This window comes from Podarcis muralis, chromosome 4 (genome assembly GCF_964188315.1).
Source record: "Podarcis muralis chromosome 4, rPodMur119.hap1.1, whole genome shotgun sequence".
Lineage (NCBI taxonomy): Eukaryota > Metazoa > Chordata > Lepidosauria > Squamata > Lacertidae > Podarcis > Podarcis muralis.
Window position 1 is genome coordinate 75,721,496 of NC_135658.1, and position 27,215 is coordinate 75,748,710.

The 27,215-nt window shown below is 43.8% G+C and overlaps 1 protein-coding gene across 1 annotated transcript; it reads right to left on the reverse strand.

The window, feature by feature from the left end:
* Positions 1-1,474: 1,474 nt before the first annotated feature.
* Positions 1,475-26,994, reverse strand: RFX8 (regulatory factor X8). Its single transcript, XM_028727924.2, has 15 exons — positions 26,824-26,994; positions 24,133-24,256; positions 22,997-23,058; positions 20,605-20,691; positions 15,001-15,064; positions 13,912-14,004; positions 13,440-13,517; positions 12,363-12,476; positions 10,741-10,891; positions 10,533-10,591; positions 9,014-9,170; positions 7,741-7,835; positions 6,336-6,450; positions 3,573-3,853; positions 1,475-2,428 (listed from the first exon to the last, which is right to left on the reverse strand). Exons 1-15 carry the CDS (start codon positions 26,877-26,879, stop codon positions 2,258-2,260), a joined length of 1,707 nt encoding a protein of 568 aa, XP_028583757.2. The 5' UTR covers positions 26,880-26,994; the 3' UTR covers positions 1,475-2,257.
* Between the last annotated feature and the right edge of the window lie 221 nt (positions 26,995-27,215).

Consider the following 27,215-nt stretch of genomic DNA (forward strand, 5'->3'; position numbering starts at 1 on the left):
ACATCGTGACTGGACCAGAGTCTCCCCAGTGCAGGTAGGGCACTCTGCCCACTGCATCGCACACGAGCGTAGTTAAACCTATGGGGATAATGGCCTTGGCTGCTCTTGTACAGCTGTTGTAAAGATTATTGAGATAGAATCACAGAGTTCGAAGGGACTCTTGTCTGTCCAATGCTCCTTCAATGCAGAAATCCTTTGCGCAATGTGGGACTAGAACCCACAATCATGAGGTTAAGAGATTCACACTCTACTGACCGAGCTATCCTTGTGAAGCCTTATTAACTCTCAAAATGCATAATGCATAATGTTGATGTCAAAGTAGTTTGACTGATTGATTCAATAGTCTTATACCCCACCCTTCCTCAGGGCACACTGATGACAATGTGTTCCAAAACTCTGCATGACCCTACACGGCAGTCTCATGTAGATTTAAAATAGCATGAGGAGGCAAGACCACACACTGGAGAACCCACGGGACTGCGCATTATTCCCTATGTACTACCTTCTGGTCCAAGTAGGAGTGGAACCACTTCAAAGCAGGGCCCCCTACACCAGTCTCTCCCAGAATGGTACCATGGCCAATAGTATCAAAAGCTGCTGAGATGACCTGACACAGGTAATCATAAAGGGAGACCAAGGCAGCTTCTGTGTCAAGCCAAGCTCTGAATCCTGATTGAAATTGATCCAGAAAACCAGTTTCTTCCAAGACTGCTGGATCTGGTTGGCAACCGCTCACTCAAAGACCTTGCCCAGGAAGTGGACATTTAGTTTAAGTCGAAAATTATTAAGATCCTCCGGGTCCAGGGTAGGTTTATCCAGAAGTGGTATTACCACACCTCTTTCAGGTGCCTTGGGACTAGTCCGTGTTAGAAAACACTTATCAAATAGCTACTTCCAGGATGAAAAATTGAGTAACAATTTGGGGGCAAGGGTTCCACTGAATATTCCCCCCTCCCCCTGAAAGTTTGAAGATGTTGAGTCAGAAGCACATGGGGTATATTGGACTGAATACATTTGGATATCCCCAGAGAAGTCTGGTTAAGAAACACGTACATCTACACACATACAGCTTTCATAGTAAGATTTTATGTAAGCTAGCTACCTAAGCGAATCTCCAACCCATTCACTTTGGAATGGCATCACTGATGTCAAAGGAACTACCCTTCTAACCCTACAGCAGGCATAGGCAAATTCGGCCCTCCAGATGTTTTGAGACTACAATTCCCATCATCCCTGACCGCTGGTCCTGTTAGCTAGGGATGATGGGAGTTGTAGTCCCAAAACATCTGGAGGGCTGAGTTTGCCTATGCCTGCCCTACAGGTATTGATCTGAGGACTGCAGGCAGCAGTTGACATCTAATAATAATAATAATAATAATAATAATAATAATAATAATAATAATAATACCAGGACTTGAATCTGCCTAGAAACCATACATGCTTTGATTTTGGGACCCCTGTTTTTTAATCCCTGGTGTGTGGCTACTCTGCAGTCAACTCTGCACAGACATCTGTTTTATTATTTCTTTACCTGCTCCAGGACTTTAAAAAGTACCTGGGCTTTCTGGTTCAAATTAAGTCCTGACTGTCACCTTGAGGAGACAATTCGCTCAGATTAAAATGCTGTCCCTAAACTGCTGGGCTTTGGAACATTCTACATATACAGGATTTGTAGTAGGACTTCTCGAAATTCAGACTCCTGCAGGGACATGAACCACACCTGGTAGCCTTAGGTACAGAAGGCATAATTCTGGGACTATTTGTATTGGCGAAATGGCCTTTCCTTGCTATTAAACTTTAGATTGCAAGCTCCATAGAACAGGGTTTCTTGTGGGAGTGGGTGGGAGGAATGGTTTATACTGTAAAATGCCATGTACAGTCATGGTGCTGTATGTATTAATTAACATTATGGGGCTCAACCGATACATATTGCCACTTGTTTGCATCTTTCAGCATTACAATTGCAACTGAAGTGGGAATGTCACCTGAAATTTATTTACCACATTTAACAAAATTGTTAGTGTTACTTCCTACAACAGCTATAAAACGTAAGACACCGAAGGGGAAATTTCATTAACTATGCATGCTAGGCAGATAAAATACATCAGAAAAATGACACAATTTTTAAAAATGTATGCATGCTCGTCATAAAAACTACTTACTTCCACAGAATATACACCGGGGCTGTGCTAAATCTATATTCGAATCAACTATGTACAAAACACATTTTTTTTTGCGATGGTCGTCAAACAGTCTTTCAGATCTGCTTCGTTTCCTCCCAAGCACTGCTGCAGTCTTCTTGCGGGTCAGAGGTATGAATGATAAATTTCTGCCCATCTTTTAGAGTAACAAGTGCTTCCTGTCCAACAGGAAGATTCACTTTAACCGAACTTTTAGATGCTTTGTCTTCCAGAACTACCTGGATAAGCTGCACATTAAAAAAGAAAGGAAGGAAGGAAGGAAGATGCAATATCACTATCACTGCTGTGGGAAGACAGGATTGACTCAGGGCTTACTATCACTTACCTTTCCCCCGTGCCCACAGTAGGCACAGGTCAGTGTTTTAAAGCTCTGCGTCCAAGCGCGCCTTTTTTCGCTCTGCCACTTTCCCCAGTGGCACTTTCCATTCATTTATGCTGAATCGGAAAAAAGGCAATTTCTGGTTTTCCACAGCTTAGACACTGAGTTTTAAAGCACAGACCTGTGCCTTGAAACGCAGCACAAAAGGAAGTCTGGACGAGGAGCCCATAAACACAATTCTGTTTATTCTCTCTCTTTCTCCTCTGAAAAACTTTGAAATGGAAGTCTCCAGAGCAAAAGCAAGGCAGATAACACCCAAGAACAGCGAGGCAGTATGTCTTAGTCCTCCTAAAACCAGACTTTTTGCTGCTTATAAAAGCTGGGGAACTTTCAGAGCTTTCACATAGTCAGAAGCCTTCAAAGGACTGTAGCAGACAGAAGGATTTCTTGGCCGAAAGTAGTAATCTGAATACTTGAATCCAGGGGAACCTGTGGCAAATGTTTTTTGGACATCAACTTCCAACATCCCCAGCCAGCATGGCCAATGACCAGGGATGATGGAACACCAGAAGAAGAAGAAGAAGAGGAGTTTGAATTTGATATCCCGCCTTTCACTCCCTTTAAGGAGTCTCAAAGCGGCTAACATTCTCCTTTCCCTTCCTCCCCCACCACAAACACTCTGTGAGGTGAGTGGGGCTGAGAGACTTCAGAGAAGTGTGACTGGCCCAAGGTCACCCAGCAGCTGCATGTGGAGGAGCGGAGACGCGAACCCGGTTCCCCAGATTATGAGACTACCGCTCTTAACCACTACACCACACTGGCCATGAGAAGTTCCTCATGGTCTGGTATAAAGCCCACCAGGGTGGCCTACTTCAAAGCTGAAATGAAATTCACCTACTCTTGATCATAGCTGCTGGGAATACCTTTTGATGTTCACAGATATCACAAGCACAGATAGAGCCCTCTGTACATGCCTCAAGCATGCATCCATTTCCAACAATCTGATTTTCCACTTCTCATTCAGAAGCAAATATGAAGAACTGGGTTTTTACCTTGTTGCCTGTGTCAGCATCTACTAGGCAGCTGAGGACCTTCAGAATAATGCTACTTAAGTTAATGTCACTTTGACTCTGGGTCAGAATGATTCGAGTTGGTGCTGCCTCCCCGCCATCAGGCTGTTCAGCTGCAAAATCGTCCAGAAGACAGACTGGTTGAAGAGCCAAGGTATCCTGCGGCATCGTCAACGGAGCCCCATCTCCTTCCTCCTCCACATGGGTTTGAAGTATGTGAATAACATATTCAAGCAGAAGCAGATTGAACAAATGCCAGGAGCCTAGGTTTTTAAAAATATAAAAACAGATGGGATAAATTGTGAAGCCATCTATTAGACCTTCCTAGTCAGATGAAAAGGCAAAGGCATTGGCTAGCATTGAGATAGGAATGGGGAGATGGCACTCGGCTCTAAAAATCAACCAGTGACCTCACACTCGGAGAGTAATTGTGTTGTCCTTTACATACAGAAGTACCGTACATGGACACATTTGCATAGTTGCAGAGGACAGAACTACAGAGCCATTTCTCCCACTGCTTTGAACTTCCCCAAGCAGGTCTTGCAAAGGAAGGAGTTACAACTGCATGGTTTGCACAACAACAGGGCTTTTTCCCTCTTAGCTGCTCCCTGGTGAGGAGCTGTTGGGTGAGTCCCAGAGCTCTGGGTGAAATCAAGATGTAGTTAAGAGAGGAAGTACATCTCAGAAAACCTACCAGTACTTATCAGCACTATTGTAACAGGCGAGGAGTTGCTGACTCTATTTGTATTTCCAGAGGGTAGTAAATGAACTGGCAACAAACCTCCCTTTGTTTTGCAGGTGACTGTTGTATGGATTCGAAGTGCCCCAACACCTACAAACATCTCTGTCTAGATGCACCAAGACTGACTTTAACTGATTTTAAAGTGGTCATCCTGGAGCAAAGAAACTTCAAATGAAAACTGCACAAGTTTGCACCGGTACAAAGTGGTTGGGTTTTTTTGTTTTGTTTTGTAATAATATTTGTTTGTAATAATACATAGAGAAAGTAATTTGTTGCTCAACGATTATATTCCATTTCAACAAAACTACTGACTTCCCGCTCACCCAACATCAACGTTTATAACTCAAATCACGAACAATTGCATTTTAAGGTTTCCATCTTATCTAATTTCACACTCTCTAACATGTTTCTTAATGTATTCTGCTGTTTTCTTACACTACAAACCCCGCTGTGGTCTTTGCATATGGGAAATAATTTTACATATAGACTAGGAATGGTTTCCAGTCTTCTTTAAAAGATTCTAAATCTGTATCTTTTATCAAGTGCTTTGTTTTGTTTTTGAATCACACTGCATGTGTCAATCAGCTTACCAGTGCCAGAACGTGTTACCATCAAAGCTGTTTTGTGGTCACTGTAACACAGCTATCACTGTCTGTACTTCCTGCATTTAATTTCCCTCTTGCCTTACTGTTTACAACAAGAATGTGGAATCTGACGCCCTCCAGATGTACGTAGTTGAACATCAACTCTCAGCAGCCCCAGTCAGCATGGCTAATAGCCAGGGACGGGACTTGGGAGTCCAACAACATCTGGAAGTTCACAAGAGGTACATCTTCAGCCTTCACAGAAAGTTGCATAATGAAGATGCCAGGCACACCTCTGTGGGGAAGAATTCCCACAACTTAGAGGCTGCCACCCCAAGCTTCTGAGGGCAAAGGAGCTACCCCCTCTGCCAGTCTTGGCACCCAAAAGGGTCTGTAGGGAAGCAGGTGGTCTTTCAGGCATTTACAATATGTGCACCATCCGTCATATGCACAGAGCAATGTACAACGCCTGCTGGATTAAATGGCCTGGGTTGCCTACCTCTCTTTGTTCAGTTACTAGACTTTCCCAACAATGCATCTATTTTACTTTTGGGAAAACGTGGTTAGGCAGGAAGAAGAAGAAGAGGAAGAGTTTGGATTTGATATCCCGCTTTATCACTACCTGAAGGAGTCTCAAAGCGCTAACATTCTCCTTTCCCTTCCTCCCCCACAACAAACACTCTGTGAGGTGAGTGGGGCTGAGAGACTTCAAAGAAGTGTGACTGGCCCAAGGTCACCCAGCAGCTGCATGTGGAGGAGTGGGGAAGCAAACCCAGTTCACCAGATTACGAGTCCACCGCTCTTAACCACTACACCACACTGGTTGCCCAGGCCAGCAACAAACAAGTATCACTGCTGCCAACACAATGTCTGAGAAGGATAGGAAGGGCTACTACTGGTAGTAGGGCCAGCATTAAGGGCAGAAATTGAGGTTCTAAGTATGGCAGGCTGATTTATGCCATGCCTGACTCTGAGCAATCCATATTGTTCTTAATTGCATGGCATAAAGAGGAGGCATTTGTTGTGGGATCCGTGCTTACGACGCATGCAAGCTTTTTTTGAAGCCTCCACATGACATAGCTGCCATCCAAATGCCAACCCTCCTCATTTAATCTGGATTTACACTTTCTGGGGGAAATCTGATCGCCCCCCCCCCAAACCCATCAACAATCTGTTTGCAATATCTCCACAGCCCTTTTGCAATATGAAGGCCCCCTCCCCACCTGAAAGCAGACTCCTCTTCTATCGTGGGCCTCAAGCGCACAAGTCATAAGCACACACTGAGGCAGGTGGCTCCTTAGATGAGAGTCCCGCCCTCATGGCGCAAGGCTCCTTGTTCAAGATCCCAAGTTCTTGACCACCAAATATGTTTTACAGCAGAATACGACCTACAAAAGACCATCTCAGGACATCACTGACCAAAGCTCTCAGTGTGGCAGAGGGTCATAGCCTTGCTGACAGACGTCAAGAGGAAGTTCCACCTCAGCTGGAAATTAGCAGCGAGCTTTCTGAACTCTTCTTGATTCTTGCTCGGCTGCAAAGAGTCACACAAAGACATTTCATTGTAACATGGCCCCAAAGACTGCATAGACAAATGCTTCAAACCTATACCAGCCTCCCTGAGAGTTAAATCCCACTAAATTCTAGTGAGCTCATTTTTGATATGATTAGGAGTTTGGGAACTCTGCCGGTGGAAGAAAGTTGGGATATAAATGTAGTACTTTTCTTCCACTATGGATAAATTTCTTCAGACCTGGGACAGCTGTCTAGTGGTTTCTGGCATACCATCAGGATGTGCTTATAAAGAAATAGGAGCTGCTTTAGTGAATGAGACTTTGGGAACAGGGTTGAACGTATACCTGCATTTATGCTACAGGTAGGTAGCCGTGTTGGTCTGCCGTAGTTGAAACAAAATTAAAAAACTCCTTCCAGTAGCACCTTAGAGACCAACTAATTTTGTTATTGGTATGAGCTTTCGTGTGCATGCACACTTCTTCAAGTGGGACGCGGGTGGCGCTGTGGGTTAAACCACAGAGCCTAGGACTTGCCAATCAGAAGGTCAGTGGTTCGAATCCCTGCGACGGGGTGAGCTCCCGTTGCTCGGTCCCTGCTCCTGCCAACATAGCAGTTCAAAAGCACCTCAAAGTGCAAGTAGATAAATAGGGACCGCTCCGGCGGGAAGGTAAACGGCGTTTCCCTGTGCTGCTCTGGTTCGCCAGAAGCGGCTTAGTCATGCTGGCCACATGACCCGGAAGCTGTACGCCGGCTCCCTCGGCCAATAAAGCGAGATGAGCGCCGCAACCCCAGAGTCGGCCACGACTGGACCTAATGGTCAGGGGTCCCTTTACCTTTACCTTTACACTTCTTCAGATACTGCATTTATGTGTTTGAGATCATACTGAAAGGTCCCTCTATTTTAGCATTGATTCTCACCCACACTCCAAGCACACAAATATTTCAGTTCAACTATTTTCAACTAGTGTAGAAACTTCTCATATATATACATATGAGAGAGAGAGTGTGGGTGTGTGTGGGTCATTGTACAAAGTACACAATGGGGATGGGATTACCTTCCCCAGACCAAGGGCTAAATTTCTGCTAATCAGCTTGCCAGGAACCTCATGCCCGCAGTGGGCGGAGCCAAATTGACACTGGGAGGAGGGCAAAGTGGACAAGTCCAGAGCTGGTAGTGAGCAGGGTCACCCTATTCTCCCTCCTTCACCTTTCTCTCATATAAATGCACACACACCAGCTTCATTTCAGGAGCATCACCGTCTCTCGTGTGAAATAAACACAGTATCTCTAAGACCGCCTAATTTTGTACCTGAATCACGAAAGCCTCAAGGTCCGAGGACAAACAATTTAGCAAAACCCTAATATCTGTCGAAGTGTCCAGTGAAGACATCAGATTATTCAAGCCTATAAAACAAGTGAATATGCACTGGCTCGTAGATGACTCAAGGCTGTTCCTTAGTTTAAATCTCTTTATACTTAACAGAGACAAAACATATTAAATACAACTATATGAAGACAATATGTTTTCTTATTCACTTCTAGTTAAATAGGATCTTGTTTTTATAGCCTGTTGATTCCAAACTTCACTGCAACCTCTACGGAGAACTAGGGCTTTAGTCAATCAATGTGTGTTTGTTCTTATATGTGAGAAATACTGTGCACAGAGCAGCCGAAATTCAACATTTTTTATGTTCAATTCATTTGAGTGAGATTAAGAATCAATTTAGTGTTCCTACTGAATCCAGCTTGGGCTGGACCATGTCAACTGTTGTTGTCACATGAAAATGTAAGGCAGGGAAACCATGAAAGCTTAGTCAATGAAAATGTTATTCTTTGATGCAAAGGACTGCATCATATGATACTTTGATGTGTAGGACTGCATCTCTGTACTAAGGTTACAGTTATTCAAGGCACACATGTCTTGTGTCCGTTGATAAAATTATGACTTCCCCATTCACATACAAGCAAGAAGCTTTGCCATGAATATTATCTACTTTGATCAGTTAGGTCTTCTGATATTAGTGTACAACAAAGGGTGTTAGTTCAAGTAGCAACATATAATTTCAACAGTGATGTGGCATGAAAGTTTTCCTATTTCATCAGTTCCTTAGTAAGAACGCCAAAGGCAAACACAGTATTAGAGCAAGCTTGTCAGTTTAAAAAAAATCACTAAATACAGGTAAAATGGACAAGAGCACTTTCTAGGGCATGAGAAAACTTTCCAGAGCAAACTGAAAACTTTCTGATGCAAATTGCCCTAATTTGCACAGGAAGTTCTCCCAAGTGCTAACTTCCTTTCATCACAGCCATGCCCACTGTAATTAATATGAGGAGAAACCTTATTAGTCATATAAAACTTCAACAAGAGGTCCAAACCAAACCAAATGTTACAAAAGAATTTGGAAGAAGGACATCCACATTTGAAACTAAGAACAAACTGTGAAATAATCCTCATGTGATATCCACATAAGGAAAACATTTTGTATCAAGGAAAGAGGGAGAGGTTCTCTATCAAATTCTAGCAGAAAAAGTGAACAAAGTACTCCATCAAATAGGAAAATAGTAAGAGCCTGTGCTGCTACATTTCAGCTCTGTGCCACTTTCAATTTCATCCACATTTCTAAATGCAATTTGCAGCGAGCTTCCAGGAATGTCCGAAAACCCCTGAGTAATGATTGCGTTCATGTCAGATTTCAAAACATTAACCCTCCTGCTGTTGTTCAAGACTATTCTCATGGTCTGTAAATGAAGAGAGAAAAAGTGCACATCATTTATGTCTTGGGAAAAGCAAAAACAAAACCAATAACCCCACTCACTTTCAAAGGGTTTAATCTCAGTATACAGCTAACACTGGGTACAACCCAGGCTTATCAGATTGCTGATGATCCCTCTCACCTCCTCATAACACACAATATCATCACCATTATCATGATCAATTACCATATTTTTCGCCCTATAGGATGCACCGTCCCATAAGGCACACCTAGTTTTTTGGGGGGGAAATAAAGGGGGAAAAATTATTTCCCCCCCAGGCGCGGGGCTGGGGCGGGGGAAGCCCGAGCTTCCCCCGACCTCAGCCCCCAGAACAGGCAACTCTCCGCAAGCTGTGGGAGCCTGGCGCCAGGCTCCCACGCCTGCGGAGAGCTGCGCGATGCCTGGGCGCGCTGAGCTCAACGCGCCCAGCCTTCGGCATGCAGGCAACTCTCCGCAAGCCGCGGGAGCCCGGCGCGGGCTCCCACGGCTTGCGGAGATCTGCGCGAAGCTTGGAGAGCGAGAGGGTCGGTGCGCACCGACCCCTCTCGCTCTCCAGGCTTCAGCGAATGCCTGCATTCGCCCCATAGGACGCACACACATTTCCCCTTCATTTTTGGAGGGGGAAAAGTGCGTCCTATGGGGCGAAAAATATGGTAATAACTGGTAATACAGTCACTTTTATTATTAGCATTGAACCAGAATTGGGGCTTGGAGGGGTTCTACGGTGGCAGCGGTGATGATGCTTTGTGTTATGTACTGAGTTGAATAGGATCCAAAATGCAGCAGTCTGATTGGTCCTAGAACAATAGGATTCAGAATGCAGCAGTCGGATTGGTTCTAGAACAACAGGATCCAGAATGCAGCTGTCTGATTGGTCTGCAGGAGCCGCCCAATCCAACTCCAGGTGGAAGTTAATCCGCAACCTGATTGGCCTACAGGAGAATCCCGGAATTAGCCAATCATGTGGGGCCAATTGTGTAAATAATGCATATAAAGCAGACATTTCGGGGGAACTTGCATTCCTCACTACTATGAGCTGAATAAAGAGCATGAAATCCACACTCGACTCCGAGTATATTTCACTTTGGTACTCAGCAATGAACAAAGGGGAAATGATTTTCGTACTGCTCCATATCTCTGCATTACAGCTTACTTTCCCCACCAATCTGCCCAAGTCCTCCACCCATCCCACATTCTGTCCAGAAGGAGGCAGCATCTCATAACTGCACTATGTCCACCAACACAACACAACTGTAAACATAGTCCTGTGACTGATCCATCCTACAGAACGTTTTTGTCAGCTAATTCATTGCGACTGACTTCAGCTTTCACCTTTGGGATACATACCTTTGCCATGTTAGCAAGGTAAGTCTTCCTCCGAAGTCTTTTTATAAACAAAGTCACCTCTGAGAGGAAAGGAAGAAACAAATGATCACGATTCACCACCACTTAATTCTAAACGACTTGTGTTACAGCCTGCATTACTAAACAGTTTGAACAGTCCGTATCTATGAATATTGACCCTGCTTTTCAAGTTCACAAGACTTGAACATACCTTTGATTTTAGAGGCGCCCAACAATGGTGGGAGGTCTTCCATAGTTGCGAGCAGCCAGCTTTTAATATTTTTGCTGAACAATCTGACCAGTTTGAGGTACTGTATAGAGACATCTTCCAGAAAATCATGAAGCAGAATCTTCTCCATTTCCTAAAAGTATTGGATAGTTCTTACCCAAAGGCAAATGCAATGGACACAACATGAAAACAGATTATTTCCCAACAGATTGTTCCAAACCACTGAAGTGACTAGGAATTACTTTCCTCTTGAGGATTAAATACAGCGACCCAGTTCAGACAATTACTTAAACCATGGTTTAGGTTTACGAGATTAGGAATTACCACAGTGAGCCCCCTCTCCCTTTTAATGTGCAAGAGAAAAATGAAAGCTTCTGCTTTCACTTTAGTAGAAGCCGCAATTCCGCATTACATTACAAACAGTTCTGCATTACAAACTTGGAGAAGCGTGATTTCTTGCTGTAACTAGGGTTGGACGAGAATCCATTTTGCATTTAAAGCTGAATATATCAAATCAGTACCTTCTGAAACAATATGCAAACCAACACACATCTTTCCTTAGAAATCTGCACTTACCTGAATTTTGCAATGAAGTTCTCCAACCACACAATGTTCACCAAAAATATATATGCATGTATTATAAATAAAGATGTTAGTGAAAATAACCTACAAAATGCATATTGTTCAATAACATACAAAAATATGTGTGTTAGTCATTAGGAGAAATTCTCACTAAAATGCTGATGAATTTTCATGAGGATATAGAAGGCAACAAGCAGCTGAATAAAGTTTGCACTTACAAATTTATATGTACAGATGCAAAATTAGAAATGATGATTACAATTTAAATAGAAATGCAAGTAACATATCTCACCATGATGGAGAAGACAGTGATTAGGTAACCTGCATGCCTGTATAGTCTGCTGTCTTGGTGCTAACTGATTATGGGCAACTACAGAGCCCTTGATGTTAAACCTGAAACTGCTTGCAGGAGCTTTCAAGTAGAGGACTCCTTCAAACTCTCCGCTGTAAAGTAGGACACATGGCCACACTAAGCAGCAAAGGGGCTCATAATAAGGTCTCCTCATAAGATCTCCTCAGAAAATCTCAGTGCCAGTGTGGCTTCGTGGTTAGGGTGCTGGACTAGGTCCTGGGAGGCCAGGATTCAAATTTCCACTCACCCATGAAGCTCACTGGGTGACCTCAGGCCACTCACTGTCTGTTCTTAGCCTAACCTACCTCACAGGGTTGCTGTGAGGATGAAATGGGGAGGAGAACCATGTACACCACCTTCTGAAAATCACAAATGAGCACCAATCATTGGAATACGAGAGCAGCCCTTCTGGGGTTTCTTTCTCCCCAAGTGAGGTTGAGATGATGAAGGACTAGGAATGCAGCCATCCCCACAAATCCTGTACGAATATACAAGGTTTCTCTGTCAACCAGGGGACATTCAAGCCATACATGTATTAGCTGCAGAAGCAAGGAAATAACCATCTGGTTGAAGAACTTCGTTTTTATCTGCACACTTCTGCCCCACTTCTTCCAAAGAAGGTCTGACTCAAAGTTTGGGAACCTCTGGTCTAATATATGAAAGGTGGTACCTGGAAGAGCTGCCTGTCGTAGCATTGAAACAGCTGGCAAACATCTGCCTGGGACATGAATATTATTGCGTCAGGCTTCAGAGACTTCCAGAAAGAACTGAAGAGCTCTTCCACCTAAAGGAGCACATACTTAATGAATTTTCACTGCAGCATTGAAGTCATTTATTGTCGGGAAAAGAAGCTTAAGGACATTCACTTAGCCCAGAACCCACCATGTGCTTCTGCCGCCTTCCCAGATGTTGGGAATCCCCTGGAATGCTTCCTTCCCCTAATGCAACGGCCACACAGCTCCTGAACATGCATCTCCACATAATGGTGGTGGGCTGGGGGGGGGGGTAGAAGAAGACTTGCTCTACTCATGTTTGGCTTAAAAATAAATAAATGTCACAATGCAACTGGCCTAGAAGTCAGAAGTAAAATATCGGCAGTGGTCCCCATTGTTTCCAAAAAGGAGGCAAAATAAAAGTCTTGGGAGTCTAAAGCGTATTATATTAGCAATGAAATCTAGAAAACAAAGAGGTTACAGGACTGTTCATTTTGCCTGCCTGATAATCAAGAAGATTTGGGATAAAGTAGTTGGAGTAATGAGATTTACGGGAAGGAGGAAATTCCATTGATGGCTACAATCTTATATATATGCACGTTTCCTTGGGAGCAAAGGCATGCCCCCGCTCCGCAAAGCAAATAGCATCTTAAGAACATGAGAGCCCTACTGGATCAGACCAAAGACCCACCTATTCCAGCATTCTGCTCCCACAGTAGCCAGAGTTGCCCAAGCCTCTTTCAGAGGAGGTATTTTCTTCAGGACCACAGCACAGAAAGAAAGAGTTGAATTCCTCCTCCCTGCCTCCTGCAATCCTAATAATTATCAGCCTCTCTCACCATCTGATATTTGCATTTTAAAAACTAAAACAAACCTATGTGGCAAGGGCAAAGACATATTTAATCTCACATCACCTTTGGCCTAAATACAGCCAGAGAAATTATGTGGAACTTCCTATCAAATAAACATGGAATGGGTTGATCTGAAGGAAGGCTTACGCAGACGCAGGGACCTAACACAAACATCACACCTACCTGGTCAAGATCCTTGTTTTTTACATTCTGCAACACTTCCTGGCAGTGGGTGCAATACGCATCAGCAAATAAAGAAACCTGGAATATATACAAAACAAGGCAACATGAAAGCACCATGGTCAAGAATTCATAATTGCTCCATTCATTCAGTCTTCAAAGAACCATGCAACAATCTATAACCAAAACAGGCCCAAACAGGCCAACCCTATCATAAAAAAATCTATTCAATAACCAGAAGCGGACTATTGCAACTCAGAGGTTTGGGATAATAAAAATAGAAGATCTTACTTGTCAACCTTAAAGGGACAAGGGTGTAGGTTTCCCTTTGGGATAATTTCCACAATATGGGGGCTACCACCAAGAAGTCACTGCTTCTTACAATCTTGCTGTCCTTGGTGGCAGTAGCCACAACAGGGTCTCATGACTTGATTTGATCTCAGCTCTGGAAGGGTTGTTATGCTACCAAACATACCATTTTACAGGAATATTTCTTTTCTAGCTCCTGCTCCCATGAAGAAAATCTCCTGAATTCAGGAAGTGGATATCCAACTGCTTCTTGGTCCTTCTGCAAAACGACAACAGTTTATTAAGTTTACAACACACACTTACAACTATGTTTATTACTACTGGGTGGCACAACATTGGGAAACAACAGAGTGGGGTCCTTTGGCATTGGTGTGTATTTGCAACAGCCACATCGATCTGGGGCAACCTTGACATGAAGGATTTTTTGGGTGGATTGGGCTGTCATTTTGCTTTTACAGAGTGTTTCCAGAGCCACTCCTATCTAGTAATCCAACTCGCATTCCCATTAGCCTGATCAAAGGATTCTCACACTTGGTTTGATACTCTGACACAAAATACATGGGCATCACTGTCAGTTGCGAAGTGCACACCCATGTATGGCTAGCTCCTGCTTGTTCCTTTGCTAAACTGCTCCAGGGCTTGAACAGAAAGCTTTCTTGGGAACATGATGTGGGGCAGTCAATCAGCACTGCGCATAGCCAGCTTCTGTTTCAAACTTGCAAATCTATCCCCCCACCCCACTCCGAATTCCATCATGGAGTAGAAAAGAGACTACTGGACTGAACACAGAAGAGGCAGTTTCAGAGTGAATCTACGGCTCCAAAATTGTTATGCCTGACTTCACCTTTAAAAAGGTATGAGCAGCAAGTCACACTCTTGTATTTGGTTCTATGAGTCTATGTTTCACAAGTGATGCAGCTGTGTACTTAAAGGTGGCAGCAGAATCTTCCCTGAGATCGACTAACACAGCAGAGTACATGGACTGAGGTACAATAATGATCCTACCAGGAAGCAAGCAAAGAAATGGGTCACCACACTTAAAGTCTCTTGCATACAGGATTTAATTATGCGCTTACTGATTCAGTGCCATGGCTCCTGCCAACTTCCTACAGCAGAATCATAGCCAGGAAGAAAAATGCTTTTTTAAAAAGCGTTCTCGGCAGGTTGCATTTCACTGATCCATCACAGACGGATGTTTTAACAGTCCTTGGCTCGTAGCCACCTCGTATTAAATCTGCTTTGAACAAATACTCACTGTCTCTTTTCTGCAGCCACTGCTCTGATAACTTGCCGCATTCTCAAAACTGCAAACCTCCCCACTGTGGTAGGACAGACAACAACAAAACCTACTTTGAAATAGCTCTCTTTGGTTAACTATTTCTCTACAATGTTTGAATCAGGAGAGGCTGCGAGTGTATGAACCAATGCCTGGGTGTTGTGATGGGCTAACAATCTCTCTGAATCCTTGGCAGCAAGTGGTTCCTGGGTTCAGAAATTAGTTTGTTTGCCTGTTTGGGGCAGGGTTGCACTCCTTATGAAGGAACAGGTACACAATTTGGAGGGCGCTCCTAGAATCATCTTTGCCACTAGAGGCCAAGGAGATCTCAGTGGCAAGGAGTGCCTATTACCATCTTCAGCTGGTATGACAGCTATGTTCTTTCCTTAACATGGGTAGCTTGGCCATTGGCAACCTCACAATTAGATGGCTGGCATGTACTGTCTGTAGGACTGCCTTTGCATCTGGTCCAGAAGCTGCAACTAGGGCAGAATTCGGCAGCTAGGATGCTGAGAGGAGCACTTAGCTATTTCATCCATGCTGAAAGAACTGCACTGGCTGCCTCTTTGCTAGCTCACCAGATTCAAGAGCTTGCGGCTGACATGTTATTTAATTTATTGTCTATTAAATTTATGCTTTGCTGTTCTTCCCCACATGGCAAACACATCTCTGGGGAAACCCAGCCAGATGGGCGGGGTATAAATAATACATTTTTATTATTATCCCCGATAAAACAAGTCAATTAAAAATGAAATAAAGACGTATTTTAAAATACTTTAAAACAATTTAAAGCATCTAAAAAGCACCACAGAAGTGGTGGCACCTACCCTCTGAGCTTCATGCATGGATTTTGCCAGGTCAACCTTGGCCCCGGGTGTCTACTGACCAGGGACAGCCTCTGTTTTCTAGTTCCTATCAAACGGTAAATCCTCTTCCTATTTTTGCCTTTGGGGAAACGCCTTGTTAACATTTTGTTAGTGTGCTAGAGCTGTCATCCTTCAGGATTCAGCTATTTATAACTCAAAGCTCTGTGGGATGGTGGTTCCATCTTGTCTGGAGCACATTCATATAAATGGCAATAAGCACAGGGTGATCGCCAACCAAACAGTTCCAGTAACATAAAGACTTTGGACTGAGCAACGGAACTTTACCTCCCTCTCTTCTCATGTGTCCCCTATGTCTGAGTTGGGGGAACATCCAGAATTTACTTAGGGGGTACATGGGGGCACACAGAGAGAGGAGAGTGAGTGTCACTGCACAACCCAAAGTGTTTGTGCTAGCAGAACTGTTTAGTTGGATACCATGGCACTAAACGCAGCCTACGATTTCACACACTGCAGGTCCCGAAGCAAGTTAGAATTGTAGCACGAGGGTTATGGTTTCGTTGTTCAACGTTAACAAAAAGAAAAGTCGCCCACTTGGCTTTTAAGCTAGCAGAGGAGGGGACCGCTACAGAACAAATGAATGTTGCTGCAACATGTAGAAATGTACAGTGGAAGTGAATGATCCATGTTATGAAAACAGACACAAATGTTTGTTTGTTTGTTTGTTTGTTTGGTGAAATGTTGGGAGGGCATGAGCTTTTTCGGCTTGCTGCTACAATTCCCATCATCCCTGGCCATTAAGAAGCCATCCTGTCTGGGGCTGGTGGGAGTTAGGACTCTAAGCACAGCTCAAGGGTCACAGGTTTCTGATCCCTGGCTTACTGTGAACTTCTAAGAACTTGAGGTAGCAGTTCTAAAGGGCGGCAAACGCCAGAGCTGTTAAGATTTATTATGCTTGGCCCCCAAGTAGTTTTCGATGCAGCAAGAATTATTTAAGCAAGAAACGAAAAAGAAAACAAATTTGGCCGTAATCAATCAGTCTTAAAGAAGGCCTGCACAACTGGCGACAAAGGCACTCCGGTACTCCTCTATTACAGCCTGCCAAGTTTTTAACCCACCATCCTGTTTTTGCAGTGCCAGCAAACAGCTGCTTCCATTGAGGTGCCATACATAACCAGCAGGCTGTATTCAGCTTGGTGGATAATAGCACGGCTTTTTTTTTTGCAGCTGGAGCTCACCAGAATACAGTTCTGGCACCTCTCAGGTGGGCGCCATTGCCATTATATGAGAACAAGGAAGTTGTTCGTGGTCAGTTCTGGCACCTCTTGTTCTAGAAAAATAGGGCTGGATAATAGGTTGTACAAGCTGCATAGGAGCCAACACATAGGGGCTGATGTTCCTTTGGACCCCCTCAATACAATATTTGAGGGGCCACCGCTCCCCTAAGTTGATGGGCATTGACATTCAAATGGTGTGTGTGTGCCGCATCATGTGATCCATTACGCAAGGTGGGCCTTACCTGCTCCCCCCCAATATTTTATTCAAGTTGGCACACCTGGCAAGGTGCGTATAAGTTGCTTTGCGGGCAACACTTCTTGAAAAACCAGGTTTTCAAGACTGGGACTTTGCTTCCTTTCTTTTTAATAAGGCCTTGGAGCAGCTCGACTTGAATTCTAGGACAAACTGCCGGGAGTGTAGTAATACGTTTCCTGAGAATTCCCAGCCCCTGCTTCTCTGGGAAGAGAACTCCGCCCAATCAACTGTTGCTACTATAGCAACACGCATGGATGGTGCTCTCTCTCAATAGGCTGGCTGGCATAGCTGTCAGCTCTCGGGCCGCCATCCTGCTCCTCCTCAAGAGCCAATTGAGCTGTACGCATGGTCTCGTGGCTGCAGCTGCTGCCTAGAAACAGGGAAGCAGGAGAGCTCATCCCTCTGTTCGGTGATGTCAGCACCCTAAACACCTGCTTGAAGCTTGCCATATGTAGCCACAGAACACTAGCAAACATCCATCTCGACGGTGCTCAGAATATCCTAGAGAACTGAGGAAAACAAACCATTTTATTTTTTTTGCCTCAGAGTGCTTACAGTCTGAGTCGAATGAGAGAACTAAAGAGATGGGGAAAGGATCACAAGCAGGGATGAGGCAGCAGGGCTCACAGAGAGCATGCCCTCTGAGCCCAGTGATCACCCGGCAATGGCCTCTCCCTGCTGCCTTGTGTGAGGAAATTTGTGTGACGTGTTTTGTTTGTTTCCTCCTGAGTCTGAGGAGAAACACCACGCTTCACCTCCGAAGTCACTGTGAGGGCATGTGTCGGTAGTGCCAGTAGTGGACTCCGTGATTCCTTCTGTCACCCACATTCCCTCACATACATCCCTAAGACCCATTGGCTGCTTCTTCTCTGTCAGCACACACACACACACACACACACACACACACACACACACACACACAACCTTCCACCATACCACACGGGGGGCTTTTGGAAACAGGCAAGGCCCACCCTATCATAGGCAAAGTAAGGCAATCGCCTCAGGTGGCAGATGCTGGCAGGTGGCAACAGCCCTCTTGCTGTTCCTCTCTGTTGGACAGAGCTGTTTACGTTACACGGCATGCCTTGCTCCGCTTATTATGTTGTCAAGAACAGCTTGCAGAATACAGCCACAATAAATCACCAGCCTGGAGGGACCCTTTGTTAGTTGCCCTGTGATGCTTCCCAATGCATATTTGTGTCTTCCCATATAAATCCTTTCTGGATTTCTTTCTCTAAACCAGGGATGCGGCCTGTGGTGAGGCAGGAATGGCTTCGGCCTGTGACTGCGCTGTGATCACTGCCACATAGAAAGGGACTCTTGTACTATAGCACAACAAGAGTGGGACAAGAAATAAACTGAGACATTTGTGGCATTAAAAGATTCAGGATTTCACTAGCAAGTATGGGATGTGCATTGGACTGGAGACAAAGCAGTCTGTCAACTGAACCCCAAGATGTTTGCAGGCACAAACACTTCTGAAAGTGGGCTCATTTATAACCACTCCAATAGCACCATGAGCACGAATAATCATGAATTCACAATAAAAATGACATATGCAGGGGCCCTAAATTGAGTGGATGTTATATAGCAATGCCTACCCCAACAAGGAAAATGGACGGAACCAGTAACTAGCTGTGAGTCATGTCAGGTTACACTGCACATCCCCATCATGGTTAAAGTTATTTTTCCACAGGTTACCCAAGACTATATGCTCATTTTTTCCAGCTCATTTTTTATTTTGCTACATTTTAATGACATTATTTCATTGTGATGGATGTTGTCTGTTTTTGTGGCTGCCCTGGGCTCCTTTAGGAGGAAGGGTGAGATAGAAATTTAATTAATGAATAAATGAAATGAAATTCTTAAGACTGGTATTTTAATACGCTTGCTGACTTTCATAAAACACCTTGCAGGTGCCTGGCTACATACTTAAAACCGCATAGGGCCACAGGAACAAATCTGCCTATGCTAATTTATATGTAGAAACATCACAGTAGGCAAGACAACTAATTTCCCACCCTAATCAGCCCAGGTAAATTTTTCCAATGAATTTGCACTCCACTGCAGTTCACACCAAACTAATTTCTCTTCAATTCATTTATCCCCCATTAATTTCTCAGTACATTATCCTCCAAAGCAATTCAACTCCCCTTAAATTATCCCCCATTCATTACCTCCAAATCATCTGGACAAAGTCATCTTAAATTAGTTTATTTCCCAAATTTAAAACCATACCCAGTATGTCCCAGGTTCAATTTCCCCCAAATTCATTGCTCACCCTCCAGATTTGGGGTCACCTTTTTCATCTATCACTAATTCAAACACAATCATTCCAAGAGCAGAAATTACTTTTTGCTAGTGGAAACACACATTTGGATTCAACCCCACGAATTTTCACAAGTAACTTGTTTCCTCCCCCCCCCCCCACTTGTGTAATATGAATGTAGAATATATGATTTAGTCTCCAGGCAGAATCTCCATGCTGCACAACTCAGTTAAGTGGATCATTTTGAAGCAATTTTTTAAACCCACACTTCATCCATATATACTATTGTAGGCATCTGCATCCTTCTACTGCGATGTGTAGCTCATTGCAGAAGATGTGTGTGTGTGTGTGTGTGATCAATATGTGACAAATCTGATTTTAAGTTTAATCAGAACTTGGCAGCAGTAGTTTTGACATTTAAGAGTAAAATCTGCCGAACCGAATCTTGCTCAAACAGGTTATAACTGACAACTAGAGCTTGCAAATATATTCTGTTTGCTCAACAATGGGCAATCCAAAATTTGAGTTAATTAGCAAAGAGGGTCCCACTCTGATCCCTCAGCTGTTCAAATAGCTGAATCAGTAACTGGAAAGCTATCTGAAGTCCTCTTGCCTGGGACTTCATTAAACGGTCTCAGTTAAACCAGCTGACCTTTGCAAACTTGGTTCTTCTTATTTGTTGACCGTAAAGCTAAATGTCACCCATAAGACCTGGGATTGGACCAAGACATTTTGTGAATAACAAGATCACACTGGGATAGCTCAGTTGGTACAGTATGAGACACTTAATCCCATACTGTTTTACAGCTTCTGTTGCAACTACAAAGCAAACTGGGACCCCCAATCCTCAAAGTGCCAGGGTTATCATTATCCAACCAAATGGCATAAATTCACTGGAAATACAACTTCAGCTATCCATACCCACATTTTGTCGTGAAACATATTTAAGAACCAAACCTGTTCTCCCTTTTCTCAGCCAAAAGATAGCAATAGTAGGCATAGAAGGGTGAGCTCTTCTTTATCTGTATTCCATCATAATGATACCTGAAGAATAACAGACAAATTTAAGAGATTAATGAAGAGGCCAGTTGCGTGGCGAACTTTCAGCCATGATCTGTAAATATCTGTCAGATGGGATAAATAAATAAATGGGATACTTCCTGCGACACCGTTAACCACCTAATATGCTATGTACAACCTTGTTGATAATCAACTAAGCCAGTGCAACCAAAACTGTGGGTCCTGATGTGGTTCTGTTGGGTTGCACCAGGCATAGGCAAACTCTGGCCCTCCAGATGTTTGGGACTACAATTCCCATCATCCCTGACCACTGGTCCTGTTAGATAGGGATGATGAGAATTTTAGTCCCAAACATCTGGAGGGCAGGAGTTTGCTTATGCCTGGGTTGCACAATGAATGACATGCTCCCTTGCCCCATTTCCACAGGTCTTAGGTTCTTCCTTCCTTCCTTCATCAGGCAGACAGCACACCCTTCCTACTGGGCGACCCCATTAATAAATAAGCTCCTTCCATTCATGACAAGAGTGGGGAACCTGTGGCATTTCAGATGTTATTGGACTACAGCTGTGAACCTCCCTGGCTGCTGGCCAATGCTGGTTGGGGTTGATGAAGAATGAATTCCAACAACATCTGGAGGGCACAGTTTCCCCATTATTGCTCTATGTCACAGCTTAAATTCTATTCCAATACATACTGCCTAGAATATGGGTGGCCAAGGTATGTACTCTGGTGTTTTAAAATACAACTCCCATCAGTTGTAGAGCAGCCCCTGATGTTGACCCAGAAGCTGCAGCTTTGAAAAGCAGGGATGTGGCTGCTCACTGTGGCAAACGATCATCATTATGTTACATTGCTGCTGAAAGATTTACACTGGGTGCCAATTGCCTACTGGGCTATGTTCAAAGTGCTGGTACTGGTGCACAATTCCCTATGCAGTTTGGGATCAGGAAACCTAAAAGACCCTATCACTCCTTATGTAACCCAACTGGTCACTGTGCTCTGCAAGAGAACACCAACTGCAGATACTATCTCACCAAGAGGGCTTGTTCTGCAGGACATAGGAACTGGGCTTCTAGAGTGGTGTAACCTATTCTTTGGTTTTGTATCAGACAGCCACCCTCCCACCTACTGTATTGTCGTTTTGATGCCTTCCTCTTTCAACAAGCCATTTAAGGGAAACTTTTGTCCCCATCTGTCTCGGATTTGAAATTGTTTTTATATACAGAACTGTGTCAAGTGTTTTATATATGTTTTCACTGTTGATGTTTCCAGTGTTAAATGACTTTGCGATGTCTCATAGGAAGCAATTAACAAGTGGAAATAAATAAACAAAACAGCCCCAGGAAGCATGTCCATTGGTCACTGATAATGGGAGTTGTAACCAACAGCATCTGGAAGACACTACATAGGCTATATACCTATGTCGTCATTAAAAATGGATATAAAATATAAACATGTGCAGTGTTGACTACTGATGATATATTCTTCAATGTGTTTTGAAGGGAGGAAAAATAAAATTAAAGGTGGGTCCCACTTCAAAATGTTTGAGAAGCACTAAGCTACAGGCCAGATTTTTATATGCTGCAATTTGACTTAAAACAAATAGTTTCTCTCCGATAAACATACGAAAACTGCTCTAAAGATCACCATGTTTTCCAATGTGAAGCTCTGCCCCACTATTTCAAGTTTTGCCAGATTAGTGATAAATTTAATTCTGCCTATAGATTAATGCCACATGAGGCGTGGGTGGGTTAAAAACCACAAGCATTGACTGATCCTTCTGTTCCACCTTAGAATATTTATGAACGTTAGCACCATTCAGCAGTCAACTGCCACCGGCAGAATATTAACAAACTGCAGCTACTATAAGGAAAGTAAAAAAATGAATTTAGTGTGAATGCACACACACACACTGCCTGAAGGGGAAGAGAACAGGTGTGCTGTTTTCAGAAAGGAAAAGATGCCAGGAGGTCAAGGACTGTGAGAACAGATGGGGAAGCGAGGAACAGAGACAGGGATCTTAGATGCGAAGAAATTGAAGAAAAGAGTACAATAAGCTGGGCAGAGAGAGACTCGGTGATTGATGGGGGAAATGATTTAACACCCACAGAACATTTAAGGGAAAGAGATACAGAAGAGGGAGGGAGTTGAAGATTTCTCTGTGAATATATTTCACTGTTTACAGATGTTGCTACCATGGTTTTGCATGAATGTTCACCTTCCTTATTACAGTACCCATGAACTCTTAAATGCACAAATAAGCAGCTGACTATTGACTTTTCTAATAGCCTCTAAATCTTCAATTAATACAAATTAAATGATAATGTACCTTGCACTTCCCCTTGTGCCCAGTCTTCTGGTTCCTAAGTCTGGGAACACTAACCGAACAAGCTTAAAAGAAATGCACAGAAAAATAACAGTTTTTTTGGGTTAGTCACACTGGTAAAATATTTGTGTGCTTCCTGTATCATCTCAGAACATTTTCAACCCATTTTCTAGTTATCACCAGGTGATGTACTCACCTGGTATTTACTGATCTGAACAGCTAGTAATTTCCCCACATTCTGTCAATCTATCTGGAATAGTTTACATGTTTTACAGTGCATTCCTCAGTACACATCATCTACTCAGAAGTAAGCCACATTAAATCCTCCCAGGAATGTGTGTTTAGGACAGCAGCCTCATGCCATTTTTCACTCGACAGTTTATATCCAGAAATACGAAATGTTTACTCAAGTATACATTGTGCATGTCTCACAGCAGTTGTGAGTGGAACACATATTAAAACCACCATACTGAATCTCCCACTGGGTCTAATTTGAACCTAAGGCTGCCATTGTATGCAGATTTAATAGGGAGTTAATTCCCATTGAAATGAGCTGTACTGAGCAATTATGAATAGGAGTGTCCTGCACATGTCTCAACACAATATACAGTACCAAGTGATTACTGAACAGAAGGGAAGATTTGTTTGATAAGTATGTACAAATATAACATCACTGATTCTCTATAATAAATGAATAGTAAAGGTAAAGGGACCCCTGACCATTAGGTCCAGTCATGACCGACTCTGGGGTTGCGGCGCTCATCTTGCTTTATTGGCCGAGGGAGCCGGCGTACAGCTTCCGGGTCATGTGGCCAGCATGAATAAGCCATGCACGGAAACGCCGTTTACCTTCCTGCTGGAGTGGTACCTGTTTATCTATTTGCACTTTGACATGCTTTCGAACAGCTAGGTTGGCAGGAGCAGGGACTGAGCAACGGGAACTCACCCCGTCGCGGGGATTCGAACCGCTGACCTTCTGATTGGCAAGTCCTAGGCTCTGTGGTTTAACCCACAGCACCACCCGCATCCCTTAAATGTATAGTAGTTCTACTAAAATCAGCTCCCAGAGGAGAAGAAACTGATACAGTTCCATCCGAAACCAATAACATTTTAAGGTAGCAGCAGCACACTGTGTATACCTTTCCAAATGTAGCTGGATTTACTTGAGTCTGGGCCTCCTGTCTGCAGTTCTCCACATACATTTCGTACAGCAGACAACGTGGCACACTGCATCCTTCACATACAAAGAAATTGTCTGCTATCCTTGGAGGGGGGGAAAGAACCAAGAGGAAACAAATGTTATGCCTATTTACGTTCAGAAGATGTGGGTTGCCATGTTTACTTTGAAGGACAGAAGGTTTGCAGTAGGTAAAATAAAATTATAACTTGGAATTCCTGGGTTTACAAAGCGTTTTGTGAAACAAAATTGAATTCCATAAAATTGTTAATTGTTTGAATACAGTGTCTCCATATCTCAAGGTTGTTGGTTTCACTTTGGTTGCATTGTATTTTAATGCTTTTATATTTTATTATTTCATTTTATTTCAATCTGTTTTAATCATTTAACCTTCATTTTGCCTACAGAACTTCAGTTGTTACGTGGCGTTAAAATGTAGTAAATACATATATTTATGCATACTAGATCGTCTGGTCAGCTATTGGGGGGAACAAAATGCTAGATTCGGGGCTAATCCAGAATGGCTCTCTTCTTATGCTTCTTACTCACTAATCTGCACACAATTCAGACTAACCGTACCTGATACCAAAAACAGAAAAACCCTATTTAATAAATAAACGATTATATATATAGCCCACCTTTTCCCCATCATGGAAATTGTGGCATCTCCCATTCAGACACTGACCAGACCAAAACCTACTTTGGTTTAAGAAGCTGGTTTCCTCAGACATCATACTTTTGCTCTCAGCTTATGCCCAATCAAAGGTATTACACAATAGCATGGGTGTCATTAAAAGCAGGTTGGAAGGATGCCATTTGAGGCTATCTATTCTACAACCAAAACAAACAGCACAATTATTTCCAACTTCCAAAGCTGGTGGGAACACTGAACCACATGGCAATTTGTGTTAAGAGGTTTAAAATAATAATAATAATAATAATAATAATAATGCAGCGAAATGCCCCTTCAGGAAACACTGTGACGAAATCCATGTTTGCAAATGTAGTAATTGTGAGGGAAGGGCCACAAGCTCATTGGCAGAGCACAGCATCTCAAGGTTGGGCTGGGAGAGAGACTTTTGCCCAGGACCTCGGAGAGATCCTACCCCTCATCAAGGCATGCAAATTCTGAGCTGCACAATACAATGGTCTGGAGGCAGCTGTAATACTGCACTGTGCAGAGTCTCTTGAAACTTATTTTTTGGGTGGGGTGGGGGCAGGGCCAGATTTTGGTTTGATGAGGCCCTGAGCTATTGAAGGTAATATGGCCCTTTACATGTCCAGCTGTCCTCTGTCAACAACAAATTGTTGCTGTTTTTGTGTGTTGAATATATGCTAAATGGTAATTTATGCATAGCATCTTAAAAAGTAGAGACATCACCTTGCCAACAAAGGTCCGTATAGTAAAAGCTATGGTTTTCCCAGTAGTGATGTATGGAAGTGAGAGCTGGACCATAAAGAAGGCTGATCGCCGAAGAATTGATGCTTTTGAATTATGGTGCTGGAGGAGACTCTTGAGAGTCCCATGGACTGCAAGAAGAACAAACCTATCCATTCTTAAGGAAATTAGCCCTGAGTGCTCACTGGAAGGACAGATCGTGAAGCTGAGGCTCCAATACTTTGGCCACCTCATGAGAAGAGAAGACTCCCTGGAAAAGACCCTGATGTTGGGAAAGATGGAGGGCAGAAGGAGAAGGGGACGACAGAGGACGAGATGGTTGGATAGTGTTTTCGAAGCTACCAGCATGAGTTTGACCAAACTGCGGGAGGCAGTGGAAGACAGAAGTGCCTGGCGTGCCCATGGGGTCACAAAGAGTCAGACACGACTAAACGACTAAACAACAACAATTTATGCATGCAACCAGTCCATGCAGAATGCAGGCACCCTATATATAGAAATGTGCAAAGCAGAGATATTTTAGGCTGAGCGAGCTAGCAGGCGGGGCCCATTACTACAAGCTAGCAGGTGGGGCACACAATTCAGACCATACCTGATACCAAAAACAGGAAACCCTATTTTAAAAATAAACAATTATATATATAGCCCACCTTTTCCCCATCATGGAGCTTGTGGCATCTCCCATTCAAACACTGACCAGACCAAAACCTACTTTGGTTTAACAAGCTGGTTTCCTCAGACATCATACTTTTGCTCTCAGCTTATGCCCAATTCAAAGGTATTACACAATGCTATGCATGGGTGTCATTAAAAGCAGGTTGGAAAGATGCCACTTGAAGGCTATCTTCAAATGTATCATAGGAGCCTGCACAACACAAAACACTGCTGCTGTAGGTAGGTTTTATTTTATTTATCTTATATTTTGGAAATGTACATCCAGTTGTTGTTTTTCTTTAAAAATTTTTGGAGCCCCCCAAAAAGTGAGGCCCTAAGCTGTAGCTTGTTTAGCTTATACGTAAATCAGACACTGGGTGAGGAACAAACTTATTCACCAGTTTCCTCCTCCTGACACGTCCTTTATCAGGTCGCTCGCTTTCTGCCCGCCCACCCCAGAGCCAAGCAGCTCGGCTTTCCCTTCAGCTGCTGCTACTCATTGCACTCGCAGCTCGCGGGGCTAAAAAGCAGCAGGGCTGCTTATAAAGAGACGCCTCCACCTCCAGGAAATGAGGTCGTGGTGGTGCTGAGGACACCTACCACTGAGTAATGGGCTGGTATATGTTACTACAGCCGCCGGGGAAATGCTCGGCCATCCCGCTGCGCGCAGGCGTCCCGAGCCGCCCCGTCGAGGGCTCCGCGCGCGCCGCTGGTTCCTCTGCTGTTTATTTTAGAAGCCGGGCTCTAGACGTCGCGCTCGTTCGCGCCCGCCTTTGGAAAGCCGCGCCGCTCGCTGATTGGACGGCAGCAGCGCTTTGCCACCTTCCATCGATCGCTGCGCCGGCTGATTGGGCCGCTCGAGCAAACCGCGCTGGTGGGGGGAGGGAGGGCGGCCGCCGCTTCTCACGTCTGTTGCCGCAGCATTCACACACGAAGCAGCAGCTGCTGCGTTCGCTCCCACCCGCTGTGTGGCTCATAAATAAAGCAGCCGC